The sequence below is a fragment of the Leptodactylus fuscus genome, chromosome 2 (genome assembly GCF_031893055.1).
Source record: "Leptodactylus fuscus isolate aLepFus1 chromosome 2, aLepFus1.hap2, whole genome shotgun sequence".
Taxonomy (NCBI): Eukaryota; Metazoa; Chordata; class Amphibia; order Anura; family Leptodactylidae; genus Leptodactylus; species Leptodactylus fuscus.
In genome coordinates this window covers 31,405,713-31,427,037 of record NC_134266.1, presented here as the reverse complement: position 1 = coordinate 31,427,037, position 21,325 = coordinate 31,405,713, and the positions used below count along the sequence as shown (strand labels likewise).

At 43.5% G+C, this 21,325-nt stretch overlaps 1 protein-coding gene across 2 annotated transcripts in view; it reads right to left on the bottom strand.

Moving 5' to 3' along the window:
- The window catches only part of EPHA3 (EPH receptor A3), a 334,850-nt gene that overhangs the window by 112,329 nt on the left and 201,196 nt on the right, over window positions 1-21,325 (bottom strand). For both annotated transcript variants that reach the window (XM_075263556.1, XM_075263557.1), the window contains exon 4: window positions 901-1,056. In XM_075263556.1, the coding sequence (XP_075119657.1) occupies window positions 901-1,056 (156 nt within the window). The remainder of the gene's footprint in view (window positions 1-900; window positions 1,057-21,325) is intronic.

The window sequence follows — 21,325 nt, the reverse complement described above, 5'->3', positions numbered from 1 at the left end:
CTCTAAGCGATGGAACAGGTTGGAGAATTTTGCACATACAGCAAAAGCTTAAGGCAGGTGTGGAAAAAAAAGCAAAAATAGAAGCGTTAATTGTTTATTTTTGTCAAATAACAAAGTGAATGTACAAAAGGGAAATCGAAATCCCATCGATATTTGGTGTGAACTTTGCCCGTTTGTAGGAGGAGTCCTGGAAGTGATGATGTGACCCCCACAGAGCCATGATCTCAATATGGGATGACATGAAGAGACAGACAGATTGGAGCAAGCCTTTATCCACAGGAGAACTGTGTTTAGTTCTCCAAGATGGCGGGAACAACTTCCCTGCTGAGTTCCTTCAAAAACTGTCTACAAGTGCCGAGAAGAACTGATGGAAGGCAAAGGGTAAAGGTCACACCAACTATTGATACATTTTGTTAATTTACAAGATTAAAGTATTAATGCTTCGATTTCTGAAATCATTCTGAATTTCCGACCTGCCTGAAACTTTTGCTCAATACTGTCTGTCTATATGTCTTGTATCTAATGGAGAACAGACACTCGACCCTTGTCCATCTGGGTTGCATCATCCAAAGTAACGGTAAATGAATTTCCATGCTGTACAGATTTCTTACCGCTTTTATGACTCGGGCTACCCAATGACTCTGCTAAAATCACAACTAATGGTAGTGAACATGTTATGCTGAAACCCAACAGAACTTCTGCCGACTGTCAGGTTCTGCTAACTAGTAACCAAATTCACTATCGTGGATGATGAGTTTGCAGATATATTGCAATCTTAATTTTGCACAGTTGGTTTCCCATGTTGGTCCATGTACAAATGTTTATATGATAAGTGTATTTATGGTCTGTACTATATACTGACAAACACAGGCATGCGGGACAATTGCAGAGTATACATACTTGTACAAGCCATAGACGGAGGGTCTTTATCTGCCCGGAAATAATTCTTCTCGCACACACATTGTGTGGCGCCTTCTTCCTGAGTTGAGCTGTGTGGGGGACATTTGCCACATTTAAGGTTTCCAATGACTGCTTTGTAAAATCCTGGACGGCAAGCTGAAATCAGATAAAAATGTAAGATATCATTAGCTTCCCTAATGTACTAGTTTATAAGATAAAGCATCTTTTAGTGGCTCTCATCTAAGTAACACAAAATGTGAAAAAAAGTACCGTATATAACAGTATTAGTGTTGTAAGTATACCTGGTTTTATAGAATATGGGACAACAGCAAAGTAAGATCACTGGTGTGAAATTTTTATACTGCTTTTCTAGTCCTTTCAGTCCACATAATAACATCGACATAGCAACATAATACCATCATATGCAGCTCACATAATACTACCGTATATACAAAAATAGACATACAGCAAATATATAATACTCACTACTGTTATATTCCTAAATGATACTACAATAGGCTACAGAATGATGCTGGGTGAGTTTAGTTTGCTTCTAGAGCTTCTGCTCTTGGGGTACACTGACATATGGAGACAAGGGAACTTGCCCAGTTTTCCTGAAACTGGCCGTGGAGGTGGGAAACATATGTATTTATTTGTGTCATGGAGATGTGTTAATGGAGGATCTATGTACCGGGAAGGGTGTGTGTACAATAAGAGAGTACAGACTATACCATAGAGAAACGGTGTGTGAACCATAGAGTAAGTGTGTATGTACCAAAGTGGAAGGGTGTATATATCATGGAGGCAGAATGTATGTATAATAGAGGAAGGATGTTTGTACCATAGAGGGAGGGAATAGAGTATGTACCATAGCGGAAGCGTGTATGCAAAAGGAGTATGTACCATATAGGAAGAATGAACATACCATAGAGAAAGAGTGTATGTTCCAAATGAAGAAGGATGTATGTAGCACAGAGGAAGCGTGTAAGTTCCATAAAGGAAGGATGTATGTACCATAGGGGAAGGATGTATTTACCATAGGGGAAGGATGTATGCTCCATAGGGGAAGGATGTATGTACCATAGGGGAAGGATGTATGTGCCATAGGGGAAGGATGTATGTACCATAGGGGAAGGATGTATTTACCATAGGGGAAGGATGTATTTACCATAGGGGAAGGATGTATGCTCCATAGGGGAAGGATGTATGTACCATAGGGGAAGGATGTATGTGCCATAGGGGAAGGATGTATGTACCATAGGGGAAGGATGTATGTGCCATAGGGGAAGGATGTATGTACCATAGGAGAAGGATGTATGTACCATAGGGGAAGGATGTATTTACCATAGGGGAAGGATGTATGCTCCATAGGGGAAGGATGTATGTACCATATTGGAAGGATGTATGTGCCATAGGGGAAGGATGTATGTGCCATAGGGGAAGGATGTATGTACCTTAGGGGAAAGATGTATGTTCCATAAAGTAAGGATGTATGTTCCATAGGGGAAGGATGTATGTACCATATTGGAAGGATGTATGTGCCATAGGGGAAGGATGTATGTTCCATAGGGGAAGGATGTATGTGCCATAGGGGAAGGATGTATGTTCCATAGGGGAAGAATGTATGTACCATAGGGGAAGGATGTATGTACCATAGGGGAAGGATGTATGTACCATAGGAAAGCCCTTGTGGAGAATATCACTCTTTTACAGTATAAAAAGCTTCTTCCCATTTCATAAGAATTAGACTAGACCTTAATGTCCTCAATAGGTGTGTGTGTGTGTGTGTGTGTGGGGGGGGGGACACGTCCTAACTCAGCACCATGGGTCAATGCCATTTTCATTATAGGGCCACTATGTCCTTGTCTATAACAAGATACAACATACATTAGGGTAAAAACCATTAGCTGGATGGATTGTTAGTGGATCTGGCTTATCTTCATTAAAGGTAATCAATAATAGGTACATTGTATAGAGATAGAGAGGAAATATTAAGAAGTGATGTATACATTCCATGCCAACATTTCTCATTTAATACTGAAGACAAAAAAGGTCACATGAAGGTCACGTTATCTGCAATACGCAAACCTACCTGCATAGAATGATACAAATCATATGGCTATGTTATAGGGCTTAGTAATGGGGTGTTCAATGTCAGTCTTCATATGCCCTGCACCAGTGGAGGGTGCGCTTCATTTATGTGGAGGAGCACAACTCTTTCAGGGATGAGTTACGTGAAGGATAATAAATCGTAAACACCGCTACTGTCACACCTGTCCAAAAATTGACATGTAAAAAGTTCGCCACGGGGCCCCATCATTCCTAGTTACTCCACTACATAAGATAGCTCACAATACAGATATAAATACACCAATTGACTACCAATTATTGAACTAGCTGACAGCTATTCCTCCAGATCTTGCATAAACATACATGCCTGGTTCAGCCAAGTAGTCGTGTGTTGTCAGTGGGGATAGTGGAGTAAGCCATTGCCATTCTGCTCTGGTGGGGGCTTATCTCCCCAAACACAAAAGGGTTGTGCATTGATATTCATCCTGTAGACGGGGACAGACTGCCCCAGATTTATTATCATTAAATGACTAAATGATGTCTTGAATAGAGATGAGCGAACAGTAAAATGTTCGAGATTCAATATTCGTTTCGAATAGCCGCTCAATATTCGACTACTCAAATCGAATATCGAACCCTATTATAGTCTATGGGGGGAAAATGCTCGTTTCAGGGGTAGGCAACGTTCGATCAAATTATACTTACCAAGTCCACGAGTGAGGGTCGGGCTGAATCCTCCGAGAAGTCTTCTCTGTGCAGCGTCCCCGCGGCATCTTCCGGCTCTGAATTCACTCTGCCAGGCATCAGGCCTGGGCAGAGCCGACTGCGCATGCCCGCACTACAAGCAGACATGCGCAGTTGGCTCTGCCCAGGCCCGATGCCTGGCAGAGTGAATTCAGAGCCGGAAGACGCCGCGGGGAAGCTGCACGGAGAAGACTTCTAAAGGTAGGAGAAGAACCAGCATTGATTGGCCGACTGTATAGCATTCGCCCAATCAATGCTGGTTCTGCATCAAACTTTTTCATTCGAATAGCGAGTGGTACTCGATCGAGTACGAGTATTTAGAATACCGTAATATTCGATCGAATACCTACTCGATCGAGTACTACTCGCTCATCTCTAGTCTTGAATCTTCGCCATTATGGCTACATTGTAGAGGTTGAGCCAATCTTAAGGTTTCAGGATCGATTTTTAAAATCAGATTTCTGATCAATTTCCAGCCGATCCCGATCATTCTCGATCGCTTAACTCCATTAATGATATATACATGAATAAGGTTAAGCTAATCTTGAGATAACTTCTTACCTCGTTCCTGCCAGAAAAGATCGGGATCGGAATTCCAATCGCGATTGTGAAATTCACTCGATCGCCGATCGGAATCCGATCATTTCCTATCCCGATCGCTCAACTCTAGTACTACTGTATTGCATACACCTCTGATTTAGAAAGTTACGTCATGCTCCATGGGACACTTTATATAGGGCACCATATCTGGACACATGGAAGCTCTGATGGAAAGCTACAAATGTAGGTAGAATTGAGATTATTTGTCTGTAAAGTAGGTCATTAATCTAAATATACCGTCTCTAGTCACAGCTCGGCAGTGCTAAAGAATTGTTACAGACAACCCTGAAGAACGGATGTTAAGACACTTGTCACGCAGATGTTAGGGTGGCTGCTTTTCACATCAATGACATAACCGAGAAAAAATATGTAAAAGCATATGACGCGCTGTCAGGGTCTATACAGTTAAATATGAAAAGCAAAAAACACCTTCACACTTTTTAAAGCATGTCTGACATATTGTGGTAGTGCTAAAATACAGCAAACACTTCCGTAACAGTGGGAAATGGCGTTCAGATTCCAAGAGTGAGGAAAGGTCCCAGTGGTATTTACAAGTAGACTATAGAGGACATGGCGGAGCGCTGGGCTGTGCGAGTCATTGTAATAAGTGCACCATTGTCTGACTCTTCTCCTGGGAAGGAGGTGGCTCTGTCGTCAAGAATCTGGCTGTTTCCATGATACATACACAAAGCTGTTATGGTGGAAATGAACTGTTTGGAGTCCTGCTGACAAGTATAGCCAAAATCCTAAAGCCGATCCTAAGGGAATCATTTCCTAAGCACATGACATATCCTTAACCGTAGCACTGCCTTGGGAGTAGTCGCTTTGATTACTTCACACACTTTAACCCCTGAAAAAAGTTCTGATGGAAATTTATTGCGCTAGCGTTGTTCCGGTCCAACAGAGGAGGTGAACAATGGATTGACGGACCACAAAAACACGGTTACATGTGAATTGACTATAATGGGATCAGTCTGGTGTCTGTCGTTTTAAACCTTCAGCGGTAGAGGAATACGTTCCCCGTGCAGGATCTGAAACCTAGGATGCAATTCACATCTGTGCACAAGTTTCAGATCAGGGAGTTTGCTTGGGGTCCCCCTGAACGGAAACCTAATCCACATAAAAAAGTGGTGATTTTAGGAAACCTATGGACCCCATAAACTATAATGAGGTCCATGTGGTTTCCGCTCAGTTTTTACATGAAAAATGTGGAAAGAAAATTGCTGCTTGCAACGCTTTTCTCTCCCCATTTTTCATTTGGAGAGGGGAAAGGAATGGTTGGAACGCAGATGTGAACCGGGCCTTAGTTGTAAGTTCTGGGAAGAACATACCCCTTATACCCCTTACCCTTCGTTGTCCGTATGGGGATCCCCCAAACGGAATACCGAACAAAACTGCAAGCACTGTGCAGTGAAAGCACACGGACCCCCAAAGACTATGATCCCTGCGGAGATCTGGCGGCAAGCACACGGACCCCATTATAGTCTATGGGGTCTGTGTGCTTTCACTGGCACACCGCTTGCAGTTGCATTCGGTATTCCGTTCGGGGGGTCTTCATGCAGACTTCCCCGGACGGAATACCAATGCAGATGTGAACGAGGCCTTTCCGAAAGATAAAAAATAAAACACAATAGTAATATAATCTGTCATTGTATATTTCCTGGTCCCCAATACCTGGTGACACACTACATACAGTATGTGATGGGTCATATCACATGGTTGCTCTACTGTGGTCCAAGATAACATGCCTGATGAAGGGTTTTTACTCGAAATGTTGCAATATCTCCAATTGACAAGTACCATATGTGATGTGACATTCTATAATAAAGTATAACTACAGGCAGAGAAATCTACGGAGTGCCGTCCCTATCTATCCTGTGGATAGGTCACATCAGTATAAAAAATGCCTTGAGGACCATAAAACCCCTTTAGGCTAAGGCCCCCTATAGCGAGATGCACCAAAAATTTCAAGGTTTTTCAATGCATATTTTGTTCCGCAATGTGCAGATATGCAGATAGTATAAAACGTGGCAGTCCCGACGCAGCCAAAACACTGCAACGTGGGGCCCCTGGCCTTAAACCCTGCCCACAAATGGAGAAAAACTTGTCTAGGGCTCTGCTTGATATAAGTGCCTAATGCAGCAGTCATAAGAAACCACACAATTCCATTCAGACGTATTCAGACTCGTATCTGATGGTTTCTCCTGTAATTATCAGCACAAACTCCAAATCCTCTTCCAGTCCACACCTGGCTGACTAAGAAGGCGCAAAGCTCAATCTACAAAATAAATAATTAACAATATCAATGAATATCCAATTATTTGCCATCAAATATACATAAACATCTCGCCGAGATAACCCGTGCATGAAATCATGTTCGCTATTGTTATTTTCAGGCGCCTCCACCCAGATTTATTAAAATCCAGCTTAGCCTGAAAATTCATTTTCCAGTTGTGTCATGCTCCAACCAAGGCTATTTTCGATGATACTGTTTACAATAAACACGCCGCACTTGTAATGTGTTCCCGTGTTAGGGCCATTTGGTGTTAGACAATAGATGGCAGACAAGGAAGAATTGCAGGAAGCGACTTGTTTTATATTATAAATAGTTACCATTATCTTAGTGCTTGGAAACAACAAGCGCTCCCACTACAAGGACCCTGCGCCCGAGCATGTGCTGCCATTGAAATTGTGAAGAGGGCAGATCCGGGTGTCACTAACAGATACAATGTATACACTGTGTATTGTAAACGGTGTATAGACAAGGAGTCTTGGAGGACAACTGAAAGTGGAAATGGTATTGTTGCAGGGGTGTCGCTAGCAGGATAGAAGTTTTATTGCTCTTAGTAAGAGAAACAAAGTAACATTCTTTCTGTAATGATATATTTTAATGGTTAATAATAGTAGCCGACATGCCAACTGCTATGGGACATACTGTAGATCGGGGTCTCAAACTCGGCTGGGCAAATGGGCCACATACACAAAAAAATTGAACTTAAAGGGCCGCGTTCCTTTCAAATTTTATACAATACAAATTTATTGTTAATAACCCCAGCAGTGGCCATATAGAATTTAGTTGCCTCATACAGTGTAATGTCCCGCAGCCATGGCCTCATACACTTTAATATCCTCAGAGCATTGGTCCCACACATTATAATGTCCCCAGCAGTGGCCCCACACATTATAATGTCCCCCAGCAGTGGCCCCACACAGTATAATGTCCCCCAGCAGTGGCCCCACACATTATAATGTCCCCCAGCAGTGGCCCCACACAGTATAATGTCCCCCAGCAGTGGCCCCACACATTATAATGTCCCCCAGCAGTAGCCCCACACAGTATAATGTCCCCCAGCAGTGGCCCCACATATTATAATGTCCCCCAGCAGTAGCCCCACACAGTTATGTCCCCCAGCAGTGGCCCCACACATTATAATGTCCCCCAGCAGTGGCCTCACACAGTATAATGTCCCCCAGCAGTAGCCCGACACAGTATAATGTCCCCCAGCAGTGGCCCCACACATTATAATGTCCCCCAGCAGTAGCCCCACACAGTATAATGTCCCCCAGCAGTGGCCCCACACATTATAATGTCCCCCAGCAGTAGCCCCACACAGTATAATGTCCCCCAGCAGTGGCCCCACACATTATAATGTCCCCCAGAAGTGGCCTCACACAGTATAATGTTCCCCAGCAGTAGCCCCACACATTATAATGTCCCCCAGCAGTAGCCCCACATAGTATAATGTCCCCCAGCAGTGGCGCCACACATTATAATGTCCCCCAGCAGTGTCCCCACACATTATAATGTCCTCAGAAGTGGCCCCACACATTATAATGTCCCCCAGTAATGGTCCCACATATTATAATGTCCCCCAACCATGGCCCCATACACTTCTTCACACAGTTTAACATACCTCCAACAGTGTCCCCACACATTACAATGTCCCCCAGCAGTGGCCCCACACAATATAATGTCCCCCAGCAGTGGTGCCACATATTATAATGTCCCCAGCCATGGCCCCATACACTTTAATATCCCCACAACAGTGGCCCCGCACAGTTTAACATACCCCCAGCAGTGTCTCCACACATTATAATGTCCCCCAGCAGTGGTGCCACATATTATAATGTCACCCAGTAATGGTCCCACATATTATAATGTCCCCCAGCAGTGGCCCCTCACATTATAATGTCCCCCAGCAGTGGCCCCTCACATTATAATGTCCCCCAGCAGTGGTCCCACACATTATAATGTCCCCCAACCATGGCCCCATACACTTCTTCACACAGTTTAACATACCCCTAACAGTGTCCCCACACATTACAATGTCCCCCAGCAGTGGCCCCACACATTATAATGTCCCCCAGCAGTGGTGCCACATATTATAATGTCCCCCAGCCATGGCCCCATACACTTTAATATCCCCACAACAGTGGCCCCGCACAGTTTAACATACCCCCAGCAGTGTCTCCACACATTACAATGTCCCCCAGCAGTGGCCCCACACATTATAATGTCACCCAGCAGTGGCCCCACACATTATAATGTCCCCAGCAGTTGCCCCACACATTATAATGTCCCCCAGCAGTGGCCTCACACATTATAATGTCACCCAGTAATGGTCCCACATATTATAATGTCCCTCAGCAGTGGCCCCTCACATTATAATGTCCCCCAGCAGTGGCCCCTAGATACTACTTCCCCTGCTTCGGGCACCTTTATGTCACAGTAGTGTGCCCCACAGTAGTTCAAGAGAGTTGGAGGTTTCTTGGAGCGGAGAGGTAAGTATATACAGTCAAGCTGCCCCTAGCAAATAGACCACAGGCTTAATGTGGACCTTGGCCTACAAAATAAGAAGGCTTTAGAACCAAGTCTAGATTTCTTTTCTCAGCAGAACAAATCTGTAGAGCTGAATACAGGCCATAGGATGTATTTGCGTAATGGAGGCACCCACAGTCCTCAGGAGCCCAGGTCACAGACCATGTCAGGAACATGTTAAGGCTGTATTCACACAGAGTAACGCCAGGCGTTTTTTGTGTGCTTTTTGCACATAGCGCCGCGTTAACGCCGCCCTATTTTGCGGTGGCGTTGACTGGCGTTAACGCGGAGTATACGCGGCGTTAACGCGGCGCTACGCGGTGTTAACGCGGCGCTATGTGCAAAAAGCACACAAAAAACGCCTGGCGTTACTCTGTGTGAATACAGCCTCAGGGTGAATTCACACTGAGTAAACGCTAGCTTATTCTGAACGTAAAACACGTTCAGAATAAGCGGCGTCTAAAGCAGCTCCATTCATTTCTATGGGAGCGGGGATACGAGCGCTCCCCATAGAAATGAATGGGCTGCTTCTTTCACTCCGTGCAGTCCCATTGAAGTGAATGGGGAGTGCCGGCGTATACGGCAAGCTCTGCTCATGCCGGAGCGTACACGCCGGCACTCCCCATTCACTTCAATGGGACTGCACGGAGTGAAAGAAGCAGCCCATTCATTTCTATGGGGAGCGCTCGTATCCCCGCTCCCATAGAAATGAATGGAGCTGCTTTAGACGCCGCTTATTCTGAACGTGTTTTACGTTCAGAATAAGCTAGCGTTTACTCAGTGTGAATGCACCCTTAAAGGGATTTTCTGTGAGTGGGAGAAATTAAGCTAAGGAGACAAAATTGCATTAAACAATAGAGATCCATTACTTACTTGATAAATCCAGCTGCTCCAGCTCTATGCCATACATGCAGAGGTGTAATTTGAAGTTCCTGGACCCAGTACCAAATTTGTAATGGGATCCTACTTATCTTGTGTCTTTTGAAATAGTGGTATATTTTATGTGTCAGGGACCCTCATGCCTCTCAGGGTGCAGAGTCCAGTAGCAACCGCTACCACTGCACCCCCTATATCTATGCCCCTGTATACATGCCATAGATCCATGTGACCACTGCAGCCAATCAGTCTGTTCCACCTTAAACTCTTTAGTTAGCTCTAATTTGGTTAAGGACATACATTTTTAATGAAACTAATTCACTATAATATCAAAACATTCTATCAAAATTACTGACAGACTGCAATTCACAGCAAAGCCATTGCGTGACGTCACACATAGGATTGGTAGGATATCAGCTTGTGATGGCATATCGAAAAAATCTGGATAAAATCTGTCACCATAATCTCTAGATTCTGACATATATGCTGTATAGCTCTACATGCTATACTCTCCTACCCTTATGGTACAGTATAAGTTTACTATCCGTACTGCATTATTTCTATCTGCCTTCTGCAGAGTATTGCCAGGCATTGTTCTCCGCGACTATCCTGTGAACTTCCATTGTTATCGCCGCTGTGCTTGCCAGTACTAATAGTTCAGTACTTGGGTCACATCAGTTCACTCTTATCAGTGGTGCTTAAATAAACTCTTCTCCCTTCGGTGGAGGGAGCTGACAACCTCTAAACAGTAGCAGGCTGACACAGGAAGCCCCCCAAGTGGTGAAATGTAGATGTCACCGAAATTGTTGTGATCATTTATCTCAGCTGTTGAAAGAGAATATGTAATTTATTTATTTTTTTGTTTCGGAAATGCACAGAAAGATGTTATGCGTTATCTTATGTCACCTGCCCCCTCCTTTCTTCTCGGGTTCTCTGGTTCATTTGTTGCAATTTTATTCCTGTTCAACAGCTCGGGCTTGAAAATGAAACACCTTCCCGTTCTATGCGACGCTATTTTGACCACAGCTGGAATTAAAAATCAAACTTAACACATTAGTGTTTTCAGCTTGAATAGGTGACTCCTGCATTAGTAAGATCGGTGGCCCATATGTTCAAATGACGTAAGTCGCCACAAACAGTAGGAAAAACCGCCGTGTGGGTGAGAAATTTAAGACTCTTATGTCTCAAACAATGGTTTTCAGGAAATTATACATGTACAGTATACTTCTAGAACTTGGTTTACTTAATATAAAAAGAGTAGACATAGGATAGACCACCCTTCTATTTTGTGAGCGCTGCCTCATCGGGTTCTGGCTCCAAAGACCTCAGCTGATTTTCCCTGGGTAAGTTACTTTTGGCTGCTGATTTTCTCCGCACCACTATGTCAATAAATCTCTGCTTAGAGGAGGAAAAATGATTGTATTCGCATTGGTTTTCATTTTATAAAAATCCCATCCCCTCCCTCTTCAATTATGAGATCAGCAGAGACCTTCATTCCTGGTTCCATTAGGGGCTATCCTCTTGGAAACAGAAAATGGCAAGGAATGGATATCTACAACCTCCATACCAGTTGGTGCCAGCCATGGTGACCTATCCTGAAGACTTTGTAGACCTGATCATTTAGGTGTCACCCTCTAGAATCTTGGAAGACCTGTTGCTCTTATATAGAGCTTGAAAGTGAGGACCCAAGTCCTATATAAGATGTTAGGGTAAATTCACCAAATATTTGGTCCATGTTAGAGATGAGCGAGTAGTGTTCGATCGAGTAGGTGTTCGATCGAATACTACGGTATTCGAAATACTCATACTCGATCAAACACTACTAGCTGTTCGAAGTTTAAGGTTCGATGCAGGACCAGCGTTGAGTGGCAGAATGCTATACATTCTGCCAATCAACGTTGGTTCTTCTCTTACCTTTAGAAGTCTTCTCCGCACTGCGTCCCCACGGCGTCTTCCGGCTGGAATTCACTCTGCCTAGGCATCCGGCCTAGGCAGAGCCGACTGCACATGCGCGGGCATGCCTTCGCATGCGCAGTCAGCTCTGCTCAGGCGTCGGGCCGGGCAGAGCCGACCGCGCATGCGCCTTCGGCTCTGCCTAGGCCCCAATGCCTAGGCAGAGTGAATTCCAGCCGGAAGACGCTGCGGGGGCGCTGCGCCGGGAGAAGACTTCAAGGAGAATCCAGCCCGACCGTCACTCGTGGACTTGGTAAGTATAATTTTATCGAATGTTGCGTACACCTGAAACGAGCATTTCCCCCCATAGACTATAATGGGGTTCGAAATTCGTTCGAACAGCTGAACAGTGTGCGGCTGTTCAAATCGGATTTTGAACCTCGGACATTTTAGTGTTCGCTCATCTCTAGTCCATGTGTTGACCATGCCTACAACAGACCGCACACGGACTCACAATAGACAAATGGTCAAATCACATGTCCATTTTCCATACAGATTTGGGATTAGTGAGTAAGAAAGATTCCACATAACACTATTTCAGTCACATAGAGGAGACCTTTGAACACAGACTTGTCAATGACATACAGAAGACCACGGGTACCACATAAGGATCTGATACGGACCCCATATGCACGAAAAAGGTCAGTGGTTCGAGACACAAAATGGATGACTTTATATACGGTCATGTGAACTTGCCCAAAGTATAATAAATGAGAACAGCTTTTGGAGTTTTTGCCAAAGAGCTGAATATAGAATAGAGAAACCTAATGAAAGGAAGAATAAAATGTGGAATTAGAAGAACTGGATGTACAGTAAAGACGACACTTCATCCAGCACATGGATCCATTTAGTACTTATTATTTGGAGATTAGTGATGTCAGCGAAATGTCAGAACAATTTAGAAGGCAGTGGAGATCATACAACTTCTCTCCCGCATAGGATAGGTCAACAATATTAGGTCTGCAAGGGTCAAGCATCCAGGACCCTCACAGATCAGCACATTAAATATTGGTGACCTATCCTAAGAATGGGCCATCAATATTGGAAGGTGGGTATCCCCTTTAAAAAAAAAAAAAAAAAAAAGCATCTGATCTGTCACGTGTCCGGAACCTTAAAGGGGATATCCAGTATTGGTTTCCAGCTTCTGTGATTAGTTTCCTGGCTATTCCCTGCCTGCTCTTTCCCTAACTATTGACTACCAACCCCTTGCCCAAACTTCTGACCTTGCCTTTTGATACCAATCTTGGACTTGACATTGACCTGCATGTGGCTGAATCTGATGTCTTTAGCCCAGCCTACTACGAGCTCATGGACTGTATATTTGGGATTACTTTAGAAACTGCAACCTGTGTATCCATCTAGTAAAGCCCCACATTCTCAATATTTCAGATTTCTTGGTTCTGACTGTATACCAGCTTCCTCCTACACGGGAGCTAGTATCCAGGTACTGTATATTGACAAACTAAAAAACTTGGGGATGTTCAGTTTAGAAAAAAGATGTCTACGCTAAGATCTAATAACAATGTACAAACACATGAAGGGTTGGCACAAAGAACTTTCCAATTGTCTCTTTACTCCTAGGTCGGTGACTAGGGGACATCTTCCACATCTGGAGGAGAGTAAGTTTCCCCAGCAACATAGACGGGGATTCTTTACTGTAAGATTATGGCGCTCACTGTCATGGGGTGTGGTGATGGTGGATTCATTGTACAAGTGCCTGGATGCTTTCATGGGCAGAAAAATATTATGGGTTATGGGTTTTAGATCTTGGTAAAGAAAAGATGATCCAAGGTTTTATACTCATTGCTATATTTGTAGTTGGGAAGGATTTTGTTCCCCTGATATGGGGCAATTGGCATCGGTCTCATAGAGGTTTTGCCTTCCTCTGGATCAACACTGTAGGGTTATTGGTCGGAATTGATAGACCTGTGTCTTCATCCAACCTCATCTACTATGTACATATCACAACTAATATCACTACATATCACAACTCATAGAAAATGTTTATGAGGGCGGGTTCACACCTGCACCTGGTCTCCGCTTTGCAGGTTTCCGTCTACTGCTCACGTGCGCTCAAGGGTGGAGACTGACTGCCGAGTTTCTGTCTACTGTCCAGTAGAAACCCACAAATCGGAGACCGGGCGCAGATGTAACCCCGCCCTGACAAGGTATTAGACCTCTATACAATGCACAGGCGCCCTCTGTAACTACCCAATCGCGTATACAAAAATGCTTATTCACATCAAATATGACAAATACCGGGTTGAAACAACTTGTATTCTAGAAATACAGTCTAGAGACCATAAAATCAACTAAAGATTGTCACTGCTCATTGAAAAAAAATTCCACAAATTCTGGCGGGATAAGGGAAATGTATATGCAACTCGGACTCGAATGACTGTAGGATCTCTGGTTATGTTCAGATATGACAAGGAGGGGATTGAATAGGAAGCTGCTCATCTAAGGTTTCTAAAAGGAAGGTTATTCAGGTAAAAAGTCTCCAGTCACACCAGAGTCAGCGGCAACGGTCATCGGCGGCGGCTGCGGAGACATCAATGTTCTCATTTAGCCTGATCTTACACAGCAGAGCTTTTATACAAAGCAGAAAAGAGAGGAAGGGAACATCCCTCTCCACTTGGATGTCTTAACCAGCACCACAGATGGAGAAGAAGAAAGGGCTTATTGTGTATGCAGATGTCGCTAATGAAACAGCTCTCCAGAACAATTCCGTCTGAAGACCCATGCGTTTAACCCTACCAGCGACCATAATGCCAGCAGAAATGTTAAAATGCTGCTAAATTATTCTACAAATATTGCCAGCTGTTTGTGTTTTCAGGACAAAGCCCTCTTGATCGGGACTAATGATGTAGCCAATGGCTTGGCAGCTATGCCAGCACCGGCGCTGATGAGATAAATTGGCCGCTAGCAAGTCTATACTGTAACATCTTGTCTTTGCTTAAAGATGACATGATTGCTTGATTGCCCGGCATGTCTGCGGATACAAGAAAGACTTGGAAATTCAATTAAACCCTTTAACTGGGTAATGAGCATACCTATATAACAGTGACTAGTAAAATCCTGGCTCCAGCAATTACTACAGAGCGGCACTGCAACTGCTAAAGACCATGTACTTATTACAGGCTTAGGATTTCAGGGCACTGAAACAGCACTTGGCAATCATATACAGTCAACCGGTCTAATCTATATGGGTAAAAGTATGTGAACCCCGCTGAATTCAGGCTAGCTCAGGTGTATAAGCTACATCCATTGCCAACAGGTGCATAAGGCTATACCATAGTCCTAGACAAAAGAGTGATAGTAGTAGTATGGGTTTTAATATAAAGCTCAATGGTGGGAATTTGTACACTGGAAACTTGCAGCCAAAAATGTTGCCATGGTGCCATTTTGGCAACAAAATTAGCAAATTTTTGATGACTTAATCCCACCTTCCTATGGTCCTCCTAACCCTATTTGCAGCCATGTGGGCTGAGGTCCACTGAATCCACTTCGATGTACATCCAGGACTGCAATTGATGATTTGGGTGGTCATGGGCCCTGAGAGATTCAGAGATACAATAATGGAGCACCATAATGGATGCACAAAGCCATCTGCTTCTGGCTCAGTACACTGTGCTAAAAACAGCTGATTGGTGCAGTACTTGGGTAACCGACCAGCAACGACCCCCAAACCCCCATGTTAAGTCATTAATTGCCAGCCTTGGACAACCCATTTAAGATCATATACCCCGGATCACACTGTGTACATGACGTCCAAACCATCACATACCTTTCATAATATCCCTTTCTTCTTATACGCCTGAGGGACTCTGGACCTCCACAAGCCTATGACCAAGGACTGACTAAATCCTTGGCACACCCTACAGCTCTGCCATACACTATTAGCCTAGAAAGAGTCCATACAGCGTAGTCCTAGGACAGTCCACGTGCAACAGGAAAAACGGTCATAGAAGATTATACTAATAAAGTACAGACCCTACGATTCTTTCATCTTCTATAACACGGTGATACACAGTATACATTTCACGGATGAAATTCTGGGACATCCACGTGACCTGAGGTTTGTCCCGGCCATAGCCATAAACCGAAATAGTTAGAGGAACCTATCCCATTTTATTATGGAAAAACAAACATAGTAAAAGTCATTTACGAAAACTTGTAGGCGTGCATAGCTTTCCATTGTGCACAGATGTTCCTAATTTCCTCACTTGTATATACACCCATATTTTAATTCAGGTTATATCCCTCCCCCACTAAAAAAAATCAGCAGTCACTGCTTACTGTTCCAGAATTGTAGGTCAGGCTGGAAATGTGCATGGATACACTTCACTTCCAAACCCATCATACGACTATGGACGGTTTACCTTCATTTATTGAGCGCGATCTGTTCTGTATCATTTTTATAGGCTTGACTACAAAGGAAGGATTTCTTAAAGAAACGTATTATAAAAGATACATGGTATACAACACATGATATCCACTATATATGTTATATCCTATGGACTGATCCAAGCCTCTACCTGCAACTAAAGAAAGCATGTTCATGTTTAAAGGGATGTTTAAAGGAACATTTTCCATATTTGCCAACCTACCAGAATGTCTGGTAGGTTCCCGAAATAAGGGAAAGGCCCGTCACTGGAAGAGCTGGCAAATCTCCTGAGCCCTGGCAGCTCTCTATTGGTTTTTATGTGATGTGGCTAGTCATGTCCCAAAAAGAAGTGTAGGTGTCACATAAGAAGGAGACATGGTAAATTTCTCCCTCTCATGGTCTCACAGTGGTAAGACTACCCCAAAGCACTGCCTGCAAATTTTGGCAAGTATGGCAATTTCCATCTAGGATTTGCAATCAGTATCTGATCAGTGGGGGTCTGACACCCAGATTCTGCACAGGTCAAATATTCCAGCTGCCTCCAGGCATGAGAAGCTATACAGGAGGTGGTACCCTAGTGGCCATGCTTTGCTACTGCACCTCTAGTCCTGGTCACTTCAATAGTCGTAGAGCTGCAGTACTAAGGCTGGGCCACTATACAATGGACAGTGCATTTGCTTCCCATTTCAGTCCATCCCAATAGCGTCCGGCACCCTGAGGCAGTCAGATCAGATGATCGGTGTGGGGTCTTCCACTTATCACATACTAAAAACTAGAGATGAGCGAGTAGTATTCAATCGAGCAGGTATTCCATTGAATACGCTATTCAAAATATTTGTACTCGATCGAATACTACTAGCTATTCGCAGTAAATATTCGATTCAGAGCCAGTGTTGATTGGCCGAATGCTATACAGTGTATAGCATTCAGCAAATCAATGCTGGTTCTGCAGCAGGCTCGTCCTTGCTAGTCAGGAGAGCTGGCAGCTTGCTATTACGAGCCAGCTTACTTTTTCTCATAGGAATGAATTGACCAGTGTTGATTGGCCAGTGTACAGCATTCAGCCAATCAACACTGGTCAATTCATTACTATGAGAAAAAGTAATGTCCCTCATAACAGCAAGCTGTCAGCTCTCCTGACTAACAAGGACGAGCCCGCTGCAGAACAAGCGTTGATTTGCTGCAGGCTCGCCTTTGCTAGTTGGGAGAGCTGGCAGCTTGCTGTTACGAGGGAGCTGACTATTTATCAGCGCAATTGCAAGCGCTGTGCAGTTAAAGCGCATGGATCCCATAGACTATAATGGGTCCGTGTGCTTTAACTGCACAGCGCTCCTCCTAAACACTCTCCTCTTGCTATTTGTAGACTTGGTGACTCTCCTTTAGTCGAATAGTGGTTCCCCTGAAATGAGCATTTTTTCCTATAGACTATAATGAGATTTGATATTCGATCGAGTAGTCGAATATTGAGGCTCTACTCGAAACGAATATTGAATCTCGAATATTTCACTACTCAATCATCTCTTCTAAAGACCTATTCTGAGTACAGAAGACATGTCTCTTCAGAATTCTGATCTCAAAGGGGAACGTGGTTGTAAAGAATATACTGTATCTCATTGTGGGTGACCTATCCTGTTCTATATCACATAGACAACCCACTGCTCTCAATAAGAAATATACAGTGCTTACATTCTCTCTCTGGTGATGCTGCAAGGATACTAAACACATATTGCCAAGTTTCACAACAAGCTATAGAAAATCACCGGGGCCCTAGAAGGTGGACGGGGTGAAGTGTAATTTGAGGGGTGCAGTTGCCCCTGGGGTCAGCAGCCTTTGGGCGCCCATAAGGTGTCTCTTCCCAATAAGAGGAGACCGGTGCTATAACAATACATAATAATCGAGGGGCTTGGTACAAATTTTGCATTTGGCCAAGGAGCTTCATGTTACACCTCTAATATGTCCTTCCTTATAGTATAGCAAATCCCACGAGTAACATTCAGGATTTATTGAAGCGATCGCTCCATATATAAATACTTGATACTTTTTAATCCCGGTAAACCCATAAAACAACGTGTGTATAGTTATAGAGAATATAAATAAAACCGTTATCCTAATAGTCATAGTAGTAATAGGTGGTAGTAGTACATATAATACAGTAATGTCTTAAAAAAGAACTACATCTTTTTGACTATATCAGGAATATTATGTCCCTTCCATCTTATTCTAATCTGACTGTATATCAATAAAAGGTACTTGAACCCTATTAATATTGTGTCCCGTCATTAGAGTGCTAGGAAATATCCTGTCACATCTAATTACGGCACTAATGTATTAGCAGGCAGATAATAGGAGTGGATGGGGTGTTGATATACATGTCAGTGCTCTCTGCTCTGTTGTGACACCGCACAGTCAGCCATGAACACATCGCTACTAATAACAGATAGTCACTTGGCTCTCCGCATGGAGTTATGTGCCAACATACCAGATTGAGCGCTGCTATCCACCTGATGTCAGGAAGTATCTGCCCACATTATTACACACATGATGGGCTAAGGTTACTGAGAAGGAAAAAAATATCCAAATTATCTAATAATTTTGTTGCAATTTTTCTTGTCATTTTACATTTTTTATTACTTTTTTTTATTCAGATAAGTCATAGAATATCTCCAAAAGCCCACATTTTAGGAAATCCTCCCCCCCCTCCATTAGCTGCTTATGACCACTAGTTAGCACTGTTTAGTAAGCGAACACAAAAGGCGCATTTCAACAATAGTAGGGCAGATTTATTAAGGCGTGGGTATCTTACAACAGTCTTAAGAAACAACCCGACTGGGAAATAAAGATTTATGAAAATTTAAATATAATTCACACCAAAAAACTAGCACGAGTTATAATTAGAGATGAGTGAACAGTAAAATGTTCGAGGTTCGATATTCGTTTCGAGTAGCCCCTCAATATTCGACTACTTGAATTGAATATCGAACCCTATTATAGTCTATGGGGGGAAAATGCTCGTTTCAGGGGTAGGCAACGTTCGATCAAATTATACTTACCAAGTCCATGAGTGATGGTCGGGCTGGATCCTCTGAGAAGTCTTCTCCTTGCAGCGTCCCGCGGCATCTTCCGGCTCTGAATTCACTCTGCCAGGCATCGGGCCTGGGCAGAGCCGACTGCGCATGTCCGCGCTACAAGCGGGTATGCGCAGTCAGCTCTGCCCAGGCCCGATGCCTGGCAGAGTGAATGAAGAGCCGGAAGACGCTGCGGGGAAGCTGCACGGAGAAGACTTCTAAAGGTAGGAGAAGAACCAGCGTTGATTGGCCGACTGTATAGCATTCGGCCAATCAATGCTGGTTCTGCATCAAACTTTTCCATTCAAATAGCGAGTGGTACTCGATCGAGTACGAGTATTTCGAATACCGTAGTATTTGATTGAATACCTACTCGATCGAGTACTACTCGCTCATCTCTAGTTATAATAAATCTGTGGGGCCAAGACTCGGATTGGGGCTTGTCGCGCACAATTGGAGCCTTGCACCAAATGTATGCCACAATATTATATCTTTACGCCAGAAAACTGATGTAAGGGAGCATTCACACGGCGTAACATCCCGCGAGATTTGGCACGTGTACGCCGCGTGACCCTTTGCGTGCCGTACACGCTCCCATTCATTTCAATGGAAGCGGGGAGCGTATGCGCCGCGCTAGTTTGCGGCCGTGCATTTATTCAGGGATTAGAGGGATTGACAAATTCTCCCCACACTATATGTGAAAATGATGTATTGTTTGAATCAAGTTTTTTATGCTAAATATATTTTCTAAATGACATTGATTGTTTATTCTTCTTATTATAATTATTATTATTATTGTTTTCCATCTCAATATCTACATTATAAAAAAAATTCTGAAATTTAGCATTTTTCCCTCTGGCCGCTGAGTCTTATAAAAGGCTGCCACTTCCTATTCTGTAGAGATCACTTCTCAGCAGTCTTCCTATTAACAGCACAGGCAGGATTGCAATGCAGGTAACACCTTCATATAAATAACATCGGACCTTACAAAGCAGAGAGAAATGCTGGCACTACTGCGCCTAATGTAATGTCACATCTACTTTAAGGACAACTGGTGTCGGTATTATTTCTTAGCAGACTCCTTAATCTGATTGTACAGCAAAATATAATCCATAAGTAATAACCTCCATGATAAAAGTTGCAGTAGCCTGGCAATCCTTTATTGGTGCAAAAACACAAATGGCAGCAAGACCCTGGTCACCTAAAGTGATAGGTGGGTTTGTGCTACACGTGCTGGTGGCCAGAAGACTAGAGAAAGCTTGTGTAATGCAATACAATGAGTGGGGCCACAATGGCTTATTATACTGCGGGGGACGGTAAGGGAATATTATACTATGTGGAGATCTCTAAGGGGGTATTATACTGCATGGTGGTCACTAACAGGGCATTGTGCTATATATAACATGGTGTAATATGTACTTGGTGGCATTATACTATATGGTGGTATGTAACAGGACAGTGTACTATATACAAGAAGCTGTACTATGTACAAGGGGGCATTATACTGCATGACGGTCACTAACAGGGCATTGTACTATATATAACATGGTGTTAAATGTACTTGGTGGCATTATACTATATGGTGGTCCGTAAGGAAGGTGTACTATGTACAAGGGGGCATTATACTGTAGGGTGGTCACTAACAGGGCATTGGACTATATATAACATGGTGTTCTATGTACAAGGGGGCATTATACTATATGGTGGTCCATAACAGGGCAGTGTACTATATACAAGAAGGTGTACTATGTACAAGGGGGCATTATACTGCATGGTGGTTACTAAAAGGGCATTGTGGCATTGTACTACATACAAGAAGGTTTACTATGTACAAGGTGGCATTATACTATATGGTGTTCACTAACAGAGAAATGTACTATATTGGAACCACTAAATGGCATTATACTGCAT